General features: G+C 45.8%; 2 protein-coding genes across 2 annotated transcripts in view; one reads left to right on the top strand and one right to left on the bottom strand.

The window, feature by feature from the left end:
* Positions 1-14,560, top strand: part of LOC135054582 (gastrula zinc finger protein XlCGF57.1-like) — a 134,167-nt gene that overhangs the window by 21,574 nt on the left and 98,033 nt on the right. The window lies entirely within an intron of this gene.
* LOC135055814 (uncharacterized) overlaps positions 4,136-14,560 on the bottom strand; it is a 69,016-nt gene continuing 58,591 nt past the window's right edge. Inside the window, exons 10-13 of the mRNA XM_063960284.1 lie at positions 10,234-10,312; positions 7,604-7,701; positions 7,247-7,454; positions 4,136-5,789 (exon numbers count right to left, since the gene is read on the bottom strand). Of these exons, the coding sequence (XP_063816354.1) occupies positions 4,204-5,789; positions 7,247-7,454; positions 7,604-7,701; positions 10,234-10,312 (1,971 nt within the window). The 3' untranslated portion in view covers positions 4,136-4,203. The remainder of the gene's footprint in view (positions 5,790-7,246; positions 7,455-7,603; positions 7,702-10,233; positions 10,313-14,560) is intronic.

A 14,560-nucleotide genomic window follows, 5' to 3' on the forward strand; every position in this document is an offset into this window, starting at 1 on the left:
GCATGATTGATCAATGTTATAAATTAGCAATATACCTCTAGATTATAGAAGTTCTAAGCAGCAGTACCCAAAGTAGGATTGCAGCAAAGAAGGCTAACAATGTATTAGCATGTATAAAGCGGGGATTTGATGCAAGGGACGAGAGTATTATACTCCCATTATATAAAGCCCTAGTGAGGCCTCATCTTGAATACTGTGTCCAATTTTGGGCACCATATTACAAAAAGGATATCCTGGAACTAGAAAAGGGTTAGAGACGGGCGACCAAACTAATTAAGGGCATGGAGACGCTGGAATACGAGGAAAGGCTTGCAAGACTAGGCATGTTCACGCTTGAAAAGAGGAGACTAAGAGGGGACATGATCAACATTTACAAATATATAAGAGGACAATAAAAGAGCTTGCGGGGGATCTGTTTTTGGTAAGATCAACACAGGACACGTGGACACCCACTTAGGTCAGAGGAGAGGAGATTTCACACCCAGAGATGGAAAGGTTTTTTCACAGTAAGGAGAATACGAGTTTCGAATTCCCTGCCTGAGAGAGTAGTAATGGCGGACTCGGTCAACACTTTTAAGAATGGGCTCGATAAATACCTAATGGATAAGGATATACAGGGTTATGGTGAGTAGTCACTCACTATAGATATAAAAAAATGAATAAACAACGCCCGTATATGCACAATTGTTAGCTGGTTTGTGATTTGGTTGGAATTCCAATACCATAAGTAATGTAGCAGTTTCGAAATGAGGAGGGTAATATGTAAATTATCAGATGCAAGTGGGCGTCTCTTTGATGCAGATGTAGATTGCGACTGTAACACTCATTCGATCAGTGTCATATATTCCTGGTCAAATGCTCACCAGCGCTCACGGTCTCGTTCGTCAGATTGAGATCGAATACACACCTATGTGAGCGGTCAGCGTCAGGCAGTAGTGGAAGCATGCAAACACCAATGCACACAGATCCGCTCACCGGTGTGCACTGGTGTTTGCAAAAGGAACAGCTGACGGCTCCAGATTTCAGCACTCCGTGTCCTCAACGCGTTTCACCACACTTGGGCAGCTTTATCAAGAGGCATATATAGCTACCTGAGCCTGCCCGGATCTTTTATCCTTGTTACTCCAGAAATTAGCATAATGCACAGGTAGCTTCAATATAGGAGATTCAGGTGGTAGTTAAGTAAGTAGTGGCGATTATTTTATACACCAGGTATACTTTAAACAATACCTGTGTATATTCTGTACAGAGCATATAAATATATAACTTAAAAATATACATAAATACATATTCCAGAATACATGTTTTTCTGACAGCAACCGATACAATATCGATCCACTTGGTTATATCTAGCTAAATGCTCAATGTACAGTATGGCACAAATATCCACTAAACTTGCATCAATAAATGCTGGATGTATTTTGAATCGTTGAATGTTCACATTATAATAATGGATACTACGGGGCAAATTCAGTAAGGATTGCAAAAATTGCGAGCAAAAGCAAAATTGCGAAAGCACGCCCAAACAGAAAAACGGCAACACTAATTTAACAAAAAGAAGGTGGTCTTGTGAAATGTGCAAATATTGCGAAAACTATCCTAATAATCGCAATTTTTGCGTACATGGGCCCTCATTCCGAGTTGATCGCTCGCAAGACGATTTTAGCAGAGTTGCTCACGCTAAGCCGCCGCCTACTGGGAGTGAATCTTAGCATCTTAAAATTGCGAACGTTGTATTCGCAATATTGCGATTACAAACTTCTTAGCAGTTTCAGAGTAGCTTCAGACTTACTCGGCATCTGCGATCAGTTCAGTGCTTGTCGTTCCTGGTTTGACGTCACAAACACACCCAGCGTTCGCCCAGACACTCCCCCGTTTCTCCGGCCACTCCTGCGTTTTTTCCGGAAACGGTAGCGTTTTCATCCACACGCCCATAAAACGCCGTGTTTCCGCCCAGTAACACCCATTTCCTGTCAATCTCACTACGATCGCCGGAGCGATGAAAAAGCCGTGAGTAAAAATACTAACTTCATAGCAAATTTACTTGGCGCAGTCGCAGTGCGAACATTGCGCATGCGTACTAAGCAGAAAAACGCTGCGATGCGAAGAAATTTACTGAGTGGACAACTCGAAATGAGGGCCATATTACAAATGTACGCAATTTTTGCGTACATGTTTCTGATGTTGCATTTTTTGCTAACAAGTGTTTTTCTCTTAAAAATTGCACAACCTACTTTCCTGCACCCAAATTAAAGAAACTACTCAACAATTCAATCATCGCTTAATTGGTCAAATGATCTTGTGGTAATTTAGCAATTATTATCTTAAAGACACCATATTGTTTTTGCCCATAATGCATTCAAATATATTCAACTAGAGAGAGTGTGAATTCTAACCTCTAAACCCTACACAACAGCAATTATTGGTATAACGGTGGTTAAACATTACATATTATTGTTTCTGTGCTTTTATTTACATACAAATGGAGCAGAATTTGCAAAACTTGAAAATAAAAAGATGTTGCTGTTCTTCAACATATGTTTATGTGTGTAGCGCATAAATAAAATAAAACAAATGTATGTGGGTATGTTTTGTGGTATCCGTTCAGATGGTCGACCATGTTATGGTCGACCACTATTGGTCGACATTGACATGGTCGACACATGAAAAGGTCGACATTTTTTTTTTACTTTTTTTCTTATGGGGAACTTTTCCATACTTAATGATCCACGTGGACTACGATTGGAACTGTGCCGAGCGAAGCGGTAGCGGAGCGAAGGCACCATGACCGAAGCATGGCGAGCAAAGCGGTGCACTAATTGGGGTTCCCGTCACTTTACGCAAAAAAACACACCAAAAAAGGTTAAAAAACTCATGTCGACCTTTTCATGTGTCGACCATGTGTCCATGTCGACCAATAGTGATCGACCTAATGACTGTCGACCATAACATGGTCGACCATTCATACCGGAACCGCCTACTTTTCGTAGTGCATACGCAGTTTTTGCTAAGTCTCAGAAATTGTTTTTTCCCCTCAAGTTTTTGCTATTTAAGTTGCAGAATTTGCGTTTTTACGCTTTTTTTTGCTGATTTGCGATCCTTGCTGAATTAGGCCTTTTATCTGAATTTACACTCCTTTTTCTCTGCATGTTGCAGCTATCTATCGCCCACCTGGGCATCCCAAACAATTTGTAGATGAGTTTTCTGCCTCCCTCACTTCTTATCCTCTGACATCTCCACCATTATCTTGGGAGATATTAATATTGCTATTGATAGTCCAAAATCTGCTGCTCATGCCTCCAATCTACTCTCTCTAACCTCCTCTCTCGGCCTCTCATAATGGACTGACTCCTCTACTCATGAGGAGGGACACTGCCTTGATCTAGTATTCACCAGATTATGCTGAGTTTCTGAATTCACTAACACACCTTTTCCTCTGTCAGATCACAACCTTATCACCTACATGCTCTCTTCTAATACTTCAAACTCAAGTGTCACTGACCTCCTCCAATCCTCCTCAAACCTGCAGAAATATTAATGCAAATAATCTTCAAGAATTTCCACCTCACTGCTACAACTGCTTTCACCTATTTCTGCATTCACTTCTCCTGAGATGGCTGTATCGCACCTGAACCAGACTCTACAGATAGCCCTTGATGAAGTGGCTCCAGCTACCCATCACACTCCACGTAGACCTAGATGTCAACCGTGGCACTCTAAAGTAACAAGACACCTACAAACATGTCTCTCATGTTTAACAAGATTTGATTTCTCCGTAAAACACTTCCCACACTCAGGACATGGAAATGGTTTCTCATCTGTGTGACTTCTCTGATGTTCAACAAGATGTGATTTCCGTGTAAAACATTTCCCACACTCAGAGCATGGAAACAGATTCTCACCTGTGTGACTTCTCTGATGTGTAACAAAATTTGATTTCCGTGTAAAACATTTCCCACACTCAGAGCATGGAAACAGTGGTGAGTGCTAGTAACATCTAGCCCATACATAACAGCTATCTGGCCTGGTATTACTGTGGTGAGTGCTGGTAACATCTAGACTAAATAGAATATATAGGAAATAATACATTGAAGAATATACACAATAAAAATTAGTAACAGTTTCACTCGAGTGATCTATTCCAGTCTTGTATTAATTAATCACATTCCAATTATCTGCAGAAGGATAACAAACTGTTTTGTATTAGCTCATAGCAATGCTTTTCCTGTGTGAAATATAATGTGTAACAAAATTTGATTTATATGTAAAACATTTCCCACACTCAGTACATGTAAATAGTTTCTCACCTGTGTGACTTCTCTGATGTTTAACAAGATCTGATTTCTGCATAAAACATGTCCCACACTCAGAGCATGGAAATGGTTTCTCACCTGTGTGACTTCTCTGATGTTTAACAAGATTTGATTGATCTGTAAAACATTTCCCACACTCAGAGCATGGAAATGGCTTCTCACCTGTGTGAATTCTCTGATGTTTAACAAGATTTGATTTATGTGTAAAACATGTCCCACACTCAGAGCATGGAAACGGCTTTGCACCTGTGTGACTTCTCTGATGTGTAACAAGGTTTGATTTCTCCGTAAAACATTTCCCACACTCAGAACATGGAAATGGTTTCTCATCTGTGTGACTTCTCTGATGTGCAACAAGATGTGATTTCCGTGTAAAACATTTCCCACACTCAGAGCATGGAAACGGCTTCTCACCTGTGTGACTTCTCTGATGTGTAACAAGATTTGATTTCTCTGTAAAACATTTTCCACACTCAGAGCATGGAAACAGATTCTCACCTGTGTGACTTCTCTGATGTGTAACAAGATTTGATTTCCTTATAAAACATTTCCCACACTCAGAGCATGGAAACAGATCCTCACCTGTGTGACTTCTCTGATGTGTAACAAGATTTGATTTCCGTGTAAAACATTTTCCACACTCAGAGCATGGAAACAGATTCTCACCTGTGTGACTTCTCTGATGTGTAACAAGATTTGATTTCCGTGTAAAACATTTCCCACACTCAGAGCATGGAAACAGATTCTCACCTGTGTGACTTCTCTGATGTGTAACAAGATTTGATTTCCGTGTAAAACATTTTCCACACTCAGAGCATGGAAACCGATTCTCACCTGTGTGACTTCTCTGATGTGTAACAAGATTTGATTTCCGTGTAAAACATTTCCCACACTCAGAACATGGAAATGGGTTCTCATTCATGTGACTTCTCTGATGTGTAACAAGATGTGATTTCCGTGTAAAACATTTCCCACACTCAGAACATGGAAATGGTTTCTCACCTGTGTGAATTCTCTGATGTGTAACAAGATGTGATTTAAATGTAAAACATTTCCCACACTCAGAACAGGGAAATGGTTTCTCACCTGTATGACTTCTCTGATGTTTTACAAGATTTGATTTATCTGTAAAACATTTCCCACACTCAGAACATGGAAATGGCTTCTCACCTGTGTGAATTCTTTGATGTGTAATAAGATGTGATTTCTGTGCAAAACATTTCCCACACTCAGAACAGGGAAATATTTTATCAGGTATATGAGCTGCACTATGAGTAACAAAAGCTGAGGTATCAGAAGTACCGTCCTCACGATTAGAGGGATCACATATTATATCTACTCTGTGAGGAATCGGATGTATATGTAACAGAACAGCGCTGTCTCCTGGAGAATCTTGTGTGATGTTATCTTCTGTTTTAATATGTACAGACAAGATGAGATCTCCCTCCAAGGCATTCCTGCTTGTGCCTCCATCTGCTGGAAATAAAATATTATTATAGCTCCCTATTTAGTGCACTCGTATTACTCTGTGCTTTACAAAGAATAGTCATTCACGTCAGTCACTGGCCTAGTGGAGCTTACAATCTATATCCCCCACCACATGGACACTACAAGTATGATTTTTGGAGTGTTGGTGGAAACACATACAAACTCCACACATAGTTCCTTGGTTGGAAATTGAACGCATGACTTCAGTGCTGTCAGACAGCAATGCTAACCACTACACCACCATCTTAATATTATGAATGATGTTCAGTTGTGAGTGTAGGGAGGAGACTGGTAAGATCTCTGGTCTGGTAACACACAGTGACATGATGTAAGGGGGGAGAGCAGGAGTATAATAAGGGCTGATGGCTCCTGATGTATGAGATACACCAGGGAGTGTGGGGAGGAGACTGGTCAGATCTCTGGGCTGGTTACACACAGTGACATGATGTGAGGGGGAGAGCAGGAGTGTAATAGGGGCTGATGGCTCCTGATGTATGAGATACACCAGGGAGTGTGGGGAGGAGACTGGTCAGATCTCTGGGCTGGTAACACACAGTGACATGATGTGAGGAGGAGAGCAGGAGTATAATAGGGGCTGATGGCTCCTGATGTATGAGATACACCAGGGAGTGTGGGGAGGAGACTGGTCAGATCTCTGGGCTGGTAACACACAGTGACATGATGTGAGGAGGAGAGCAGGAGTATAATAGGGGCTGATGGCTCCTGATGTATGAGATACACCAGAGAGTGTGGGGAGGAGACTGGTCAGATCTCTGGTCTGGTAACACACAGTGACATGATGTGAGGAGGAGAGAGGGAGTATAATAAGGGCTGATGGCTCCTGATGTATGAGATACACCAGAGAGTGTGGGGAGGAGACTGGTCAGATCTCTGGGCTGGTAACACACAGTGACATGATGTGAGGGGGAGAGCAGGAGTATGATAGGGGATGATGGATCCTGATGTATGAGATACATCAGAGATTGTGGGGAGGAGACTGGTCAGATCTCTGGGCTAGTAACACACAGTGACATGATGTGAGGGAGAGCAGGAGTATAATAGGGGCTGATGGCTCCTGATGTATGAGATACACCAGAGAGTGTGGGGAGGAGACTGGTCAGATCTCTGGGCTGGTAACACACAGTGACATGATGTGAGGAGGAGAGCAGGAGTATAATAAGGGCTGATGGCTCCTGATGTATGAGATACACCAGAGTGTGGGGAGGAGACTGGTCAGATCTCTGGGCTGGTAACACACAGTGACATGATGTGAGGGGGAGAGCAGGAGTGTAATAGGGGCTGATGGCTCCTGCCTCCCCCACTGAGCTGATACACTTCAGCCATTAGTCTGTACTGGCAGAGGAGGGTGTAGGATAAGAGATAGCTGTAGTGTCTGAGCAAGGAGAATATGTGACTCTGCTCTGCAATCAGTATTTATTACTCACCTGTGCTGATATCTGTGGGGATTTCCTCCTCCTTACACTGCTGATCACCCCTCACATACGTCTCTTCTTTTCGCTTTATATCTTCTCCCTTTATATCAGTCACATACATCTCTTCCTCCTCCTTTATACCTTCTATCATAATATCAGTCATACATGTGTTGTCTTCTCCTGCTATATCATCTGCTTTTATATCAGTCAGTTCTTTATGCTAAATAACACATAATAAAATGAAATAACATATTCAGATTTCTTCAACTGAAGTAAAAGAGGTTTATTAGTGTATGAGACACAGCTGCTCTACAAATCATATAATAACAGTCACTCTGGTATATTAGCGAGACCCTAAATCCCACCTACCTGATCCTCCTGTGGGATCCTGTGATTCTCCTCTGTACATTCCTGGGAATACAGTCGACGGAGACATCTCTCTGGGGTATCTCTGTTACTGGGTCCATCTGTAGGAGACACACAGTGACTGAGTACAGTGTATATATGAGAGTATCAGGTGATGTGTATATATAGGGGTATGCCTGGCATTTAAAGCACACAGGCCCACCTCGCAGCAGCACCTGGTTCCTGGCATAGACTCCTCCCCTTACTACTCCTGACTCCTCCTACTGTTACAAATAGAATTAATATTAGCATAATATGTAGGAGTACACGTTATATATTAACATACACACAACAGGGCGTATCCTGCAGGGGAGTCAAACATGTGCCATAATCAGACATTTGGGAGCGGATATAACGCTTTGCGAGACGATCGGAGCTCCGCGATTCCAGCCAAACTCGTACATTTGTTTATAAAGCAGCATTCATTTACAAGGCAATTAAAATTGCTTTAAAATTACGCACGAGTTCGGCCCCCAGTATTTGGTTGCTTCTGGCTCTAGGGCCAGTACCGGGGTGTTCAGTGCCAGCACCAAAAAACTATACATGTATGCCCTCCCTGTCATATCTTATAAAGGGATAGCGCAAAAGAGGGGTGTGGTATCACAAGGAAGAGGCGTGGCCACACAATAGTATCCCCAATTCACATAAAGCCACACAGTAGCACAATCCTATTCACATTGTACCCACATTATACCACACAGTGTCACTTATACACATTACAACACACAGCAGTACCCATTATACACAATGCCCACAGTAGTGCCCCTCATACTAAATGCTCACAGTAATACCCCTCATATTCATTGCTCACAGTAGTACCTCTTCTACACAATGCCCACAGTAGTGTCCCTTATTCACAATGCCCACAGTAGTACCCCTCATATATATTGCTCACAGTAGTGCCTCTTCTACATAATGTCCACAGTAGTGCCCCTTCTACACAATGCCCACAGTAGTGCCCCTTCTACACAATGCCCACAGTAGTGCCCTTCATATTCATTGCTCTCAGCAGTACCACTTCTACACAATGCCCACAGTAGTGCTCCTTATACTCAATGCTCACAGTAGTACCCCTTCTACACAATGCCCACAGTAGTGTGCCTCATACACAATGCCCACAGCAGTACACCATCTACACAATGCCCGCAGTAGAGCCCCTTCTACACAATGCCCACAGTAGTGCCCAATTCTACACAATGCCCGCAGTAGTGTCCCTCATACTCAATGCTCACAGTAGTACCCTTTATACACAGTGCCCATAGTAGTGCCCCTTATACACAATGACCACAGTAGTGACCCTTATACACAATGACCACAGTAGTGCCCTGTCTACACAATGCCCACAGCATTGCCCCTTCTACACAATGCCCACAGTACTGCACCTTCTACACAATTCCTAAAGTAGTGCCCCCTATACACAATGCCCACAGTAGTACCTCTTCTACACAATGCCCACAGTAGTACCCCTTCTACACAATGCCCACAGTAGTGCCCTTTATCTAATGCCCACAGTACTGCCCCTTCTACACAATTCCCAAAGTAGTGCACGTTATACACAATGCCCACATAAGTACCCCTCATACTCAATGCTCACAGTAGTACCACTTCTACACAATATCCACAGTAGTACCACTTCTACACAATATCCACAGTAGTGCCCCTTATATATAATGCCCACAGCAGAGCCACTTATACACAATGCCCACATTAGTAATGCTCTTTATAACAGATTATGCCACGCAGTAACAAATGCTCTGGCAAAGGAAACAACATGGCCTCCCAGGCCCCTCTTTATATACCCAAACATGTGGCAAACGTAGGTCACTTCAGGGGCCAAACAGAAGTGACATCATCACCAACATTGGCATAAACAAACACATAAGCAACATACCAATAATACTAATAGTTAACATAGAACCCAAAAAACAAACACATACTCTGCAATGCAGACCCATAATAAGGTGCAAACTGTATCCCATGGCGCTCAGTAATAGTAATACTTTTAATGTGTGTAGATGGGGTCCTTAATAGTGTAAACAACCCAATTACTGGTAGCGTAACTGCACATTCCTGAAAAGCAGTCAAAAACAATGGTAATCAAACCCAAATAAACTACTAAATAACGGCAGCAGGAGGGGGCTTACTTCACTCATGCCAAGAATCATGGATGCTGCCCACACCATAACCGGTGGTGTCACGCCGGACCGCAACCGGAAGTCCACTGGTGTGCGCAAACCAGTAGACCAGATAAACCCACACCAAAGTGCGGGAGGTGCTGCAAAGAGGGGGGGAAGGCTAGTCAGAGTGGAGGGGGTGTGTCAATGGAAACTATCTAGCCTGTCGGAGACCAAACTGGGTGCAGGGGGAAGCACAGCGGGCATAGAGTGCGCATGTGACAGAGTAGCCTTTGCCTTGTGTTTGGAATCGCTTCAGTGGGTGGGGCCTTGCTCGGACGACTGCTGGAAAACGATTCTTCATTACAGCAGATCACGGATATCTGCTGCTCGGCTGAACCGCCAGATGGCCAGTGTGCCCCTGTGTAGGGGGCCCCATACCTGCTCTCCCCTGTACAATACATGACAGTCTCCTCTTACCCAGTGATGTGAGGGGCCGGTGATTCTCCATCATCACGTCCTTGTACAGACCCCTGTGTTCCTCTATACACTCCCCCTCCTGCATGGAGAGAAAAAAAATTACTTATACCATTCCCTCAAAGGAGGGAAACCATCTAGTTCTCCCCCAATGATGGCAAAACTATTCTACTTCGGACATAAACTATTGATGATTATGAATCATCGATGGTCGATGGCCAGCCCTAAGCTGTGGTGAGGAGGGCTATCATCCATACTTGGTCAGTTATACCTAAAATTACAGCCTCCTGCAGTGACAGAGCCTCCTGTGTGGCGATCGTGATGTCTGACCTTTGTCCTCAGGCTCCCGAAGAGACTTTGGGAAAGCCAAGTTACTTACCCAGGTCCTGAGCGCTGCAGATGCCCTGTAGCCACGGGGACTTCCCCGGTCATAAAGCCTCCGGTAGGCATTTTCTGCAGAGTCCATAGACTGAAAAACTGTACCTGGGACGCACAGTTCTGCAGTAACTTATAATAGGTGACAGTAACCCTTACACACCTGTATTACGGTGATGGCGGGGTCTGCGCTACCTGTATTAAGGTTAACGGCTGGGTCTGCTCCACCTGTATTACAGTAACGGCGAGCCTGCGCAAACCTGTATGACGGTAATGGCGAGATCTGCGACACCTATATTACAGTAACGGCGGTTTATGCTCCATCTGTATTACGTTAACAGTGGGGTCTGCGTCACCTGTATTATGGTAACAGGAGGGTCTGCTCCACCTGTATTACGGTAACGGCGGGGTCTACGCCACCTGTATTATGGTAATGGCGGGGTCTGCGCCACCTGTATTATTGTAACAGCGGGGTCTGCGCCACATGTATTATGGTAATGGCAGGGTCTGCGCCACATGTATTATGGTAATGGCGGGGTTTGCATCACCTGTATTACAGTAATAGGACACTAGAGTCTGAATCACCTGTATAGGGATAATGCAGCACCAGAGGCTGCTCCAGCTGCACTATAACAAGGCACCAGAGGCTGCTCCCCCTGTAGTACACAACCTGACACCAGAGCTGCTCAGCCTATAGAATAATAATAATATCATTACCTGCTGCCAGACACAGCAATGGCTGCTCTCTGCTCCTGCTGCCTTGTGGGAATGATCGAAGGAAGGCGGAGCTCAGACTAGGGGACAATAGGGGGGTTGAAGTCCACTGGATCTAGCATCAACCAGAGAACAATGGCCGCCGCTCCCGACGTCCCACTTCCAGAGAACCTATTGCTGCTGCAGCAGCCGGACTGGTCTACAATAAAATGGCCGCCGGCCTTCTGCACTGTGCACATGTATTGTAATAATTATTACAGAGGGCGGTGCTGTGGCCGGGGTGTAGAAGTGGAGGGGCCAGTCACCAGGAAGCGGCCTGTCTCAATCACACCTTACTTCCGGCCTGAGCGGTCCACCTTACATTCGTCCTGTGCGTTCCATCTTACTTCCGGCCTGTGCGTTCCACACCCAGGAAGTGGATGTCATCAGTTGCAAAATTTACTCAACCGTTGCTGCAGCCTCCCAGTGTCCGTCGTGATCAGGTAATGGCGTCTTATTATACAGGGGGAGCAGCCTGTGGTGTCCTGTTACTATACAGAAGGAGCAGCCTGTGGTGTCCTGTTACTATACAGGAGGAGCAGCCTGTGGTGTCCTGTTACTATGCAGTAGGATCAGTCTGTGGTGTCTGGTTTCTATTATACAGGAGGAGCAGCCTTTGGTGCCCTGTTACTATGCAGGAGGAGCAGCCTGTGGTGTCCTGTTACTATACAGGAGGAGTAGCCTGTGGTATCCTATTACTATACAGGAGGAGCAGCCTGTGGTGTCCTGTTATTATGCAGGAGGAGCAGCCTGTGAAGTCCTGTTACTATTCAGGAAGAGCAGCCTGTGGTGTCCTGTTACTATACAGGAGGAGCAGCCTGTGGTGTCCTGTTACTATACAGGAGGAGCAGCCTGTGGTATCATGTTACTATACAGGAGGAGCAGCCTGTGGTGTCCTGTTACTATACAGGAGGGGCAGCCTGTGGTATCATGTTACTATACAGGAGGAGCAGCCTGTGGTGTCCTGTTACTATACAGGAGGGGCAGCCTGTGGTGTCCTGTTACTATACAGGAGGAGCAGCCTGTGGTGTCCTGTTACTATACAGGAGGAGCAGCTTGTGGTGTCCTGTTACTATGCAGTAGGATCAGTCAGTGGTGTCTGGTTTCTATTATACATGAGGAGCAGCATGTGGTGTCCTGCTACTATGCAGGAGGAGCAGCCTGTGGTGTCCTGTTACTATACAGAAGGAGCAGCCTGTGGTGTCCTGTTACTATACAGGAGGATCAGCCTGCAGGAGCAGCCTGTGGTGTCCTGTTACTATGCAGTAGGATCAGTCTGTGGTGTCTGGTTTCTATTATACAGGGGGAGCAGCCTGTGGTGCCCTGTTACAATGCAGGAGGAGCAGCCTGTGGTGTCCTGTTACTATACAGGAGGAGCAGCCTGTGGTGCCCTGTTACTATACAGGAGGAGCAGCCTGTGGTGCCCTGTTACTATACAGCAGGAGCAGCCTGTGGTGTCTGGTTTCTATTATACAGGAGGAGCAGCCTGTGGTGCCCTGTTACTATGCAGGAGGAGCAGCCTGTGGTGCCCTGTTACTATACAGGAGGAGCAGCCTGCGGTGCCCTGTTACTATACAGCAGGAGCAGCCTGTGGTGTCCTGTTACTATGCAGGAGGATCAGTCTGTGGTGGCTGGTTTCCATTATACAGGAGGAGCAGCCTGTGGTGCCGTTACTATACAGCAGGAGCAGCCTGTGGTGTCTGGTTTCTATTATGCAGGAGGAGCAGCCTGTGGTGCCCTGTTACTATACAGGAGGAGCAGCCTGTGGTGTCCTGTTACTATACAGGAGGAGCAGCCTGCGGTGTCCTGTTACTATACAGCAGGAGCAGCCTGTGGTGTCCTGTTACTATACAGAAGGAGCAGCCTGTGGTGTCCTGTTACTATACAGGAGGATCAGCCTGCAGGAGCAGCCTGTGGTGTCCTGTTACTATGCAGTAGGATCAGTCTGTGGTGTCTGGTTTCTATTATACAGGAGGAGTAGCCTGTGGTGCCCTGTTACAATGCAGGAGGAGCAGCCTGTGGTGACCTGTTACTATACAGGAGGAGCAGCCTGTGGTTCCGTGTTACTATACAGGAGGAGCAGCCTGTGGTTCCGTGTTACTATACAGGAGGAGCAGCCTGTGGTGCCCTGTTACTATACAGGAGGAGCAGCCTGTGGTGCCCTGTTACTATACAGCAGGAGCAGCCTGTGGTGTCTGGTTTCTATTATACAGGAGGAGCAGCCTGTGGTGCCCTGTTACTATGCAGGAGGAGCAGCCTGTGGTGCCCTGTTACTATACAGCAGAAGCAGCCTGTGGTGTCCTGTTACTATGCAGGAGGATCAGTCTGTGGTGTCTGGTTTCCATTATACAGGAGGAGCAGCCTGTGGTGCCGTTACTATACAGCAGGAACAGCCTGTGGTGTCTAGTTTCTATTATGCAGGAGGAGCAGCCTGTGGTGCCCTGTTACTATACAGGAGGAGCAGCCTGTGGTGTCCTGTTACTATACAGGAGGAGCAGCCTGCGGTGTCCTGTTACTATACAGCAGGAGCAGCCTGTGGTGTCCTGTTACTATGCAGGAGGATCAGTCTGTGGTGGCTGGTTTCCATTATACAGGAGGAGCAGCCTGTGGTGCCGTTACTATGCAGGAGGAGCAGCCTGTGGTGTCCTGTTACTATACAGGAGGAGCAGCCTGCGGTGCCCTGTTACTATACAGCAGGAGCAGCCTGTGGTGTCCTGTTACTATACAGCAGGAGCAGCCTGTGGTGTCCTGTTACTATACAGGAGGATCAGCCTGTGGTGTCTGGTTTCTATTATACAGGAGGAGCAGCCTGTGGTGCCCTGTTACAATGCTGGAGGAGCAGCCTGTGGTGACCTGTTACTATACAGGAGGAGTAGCCTGTGGTTCCGTGTTACTATACAGGAGGAGCAGCCTGTGGTGCCCTGTTACTATACAGGAGGAGCAGCCTGTGGTGCCCTGTTACTATACAGCAGGAGCAGCCTGTGGTGTCTGGTTTCTATTATACAGGAGGAGCAGCCTGTGGTGCCCTGTTACTATGCAGGAGGAGCAGCCTGTGGTGCCCTGTTACTATACAGGAGGAGCAGCCTGTGGTGCCCTGTTACTATACAGCAGACGCAGCCTGTGGTGTCCTGTTACTATGCAGGAGGATCAGTCTGTGGTGTCTGGTTTCCATTATACAGGAGGAGCAGCCTGTGGTGCCGTT

This window comes from Pseudophryne corroboree, chromosome 3, assembly GCF_028390025.1.
Source record: "Pseudophryne corroboree isolate aPseCor3 chromosome 3, aPseCor3.hap2, whole genome shotgun sequence".
In the NCBI taxonomy this organism is placed as follows: domain Eukaryota; kingdom Metazoa; phylum Chordata; class Amphibia; order Anura; family Myobatrachidae; genus Pseudophryne; species Pseudophryne corroboree.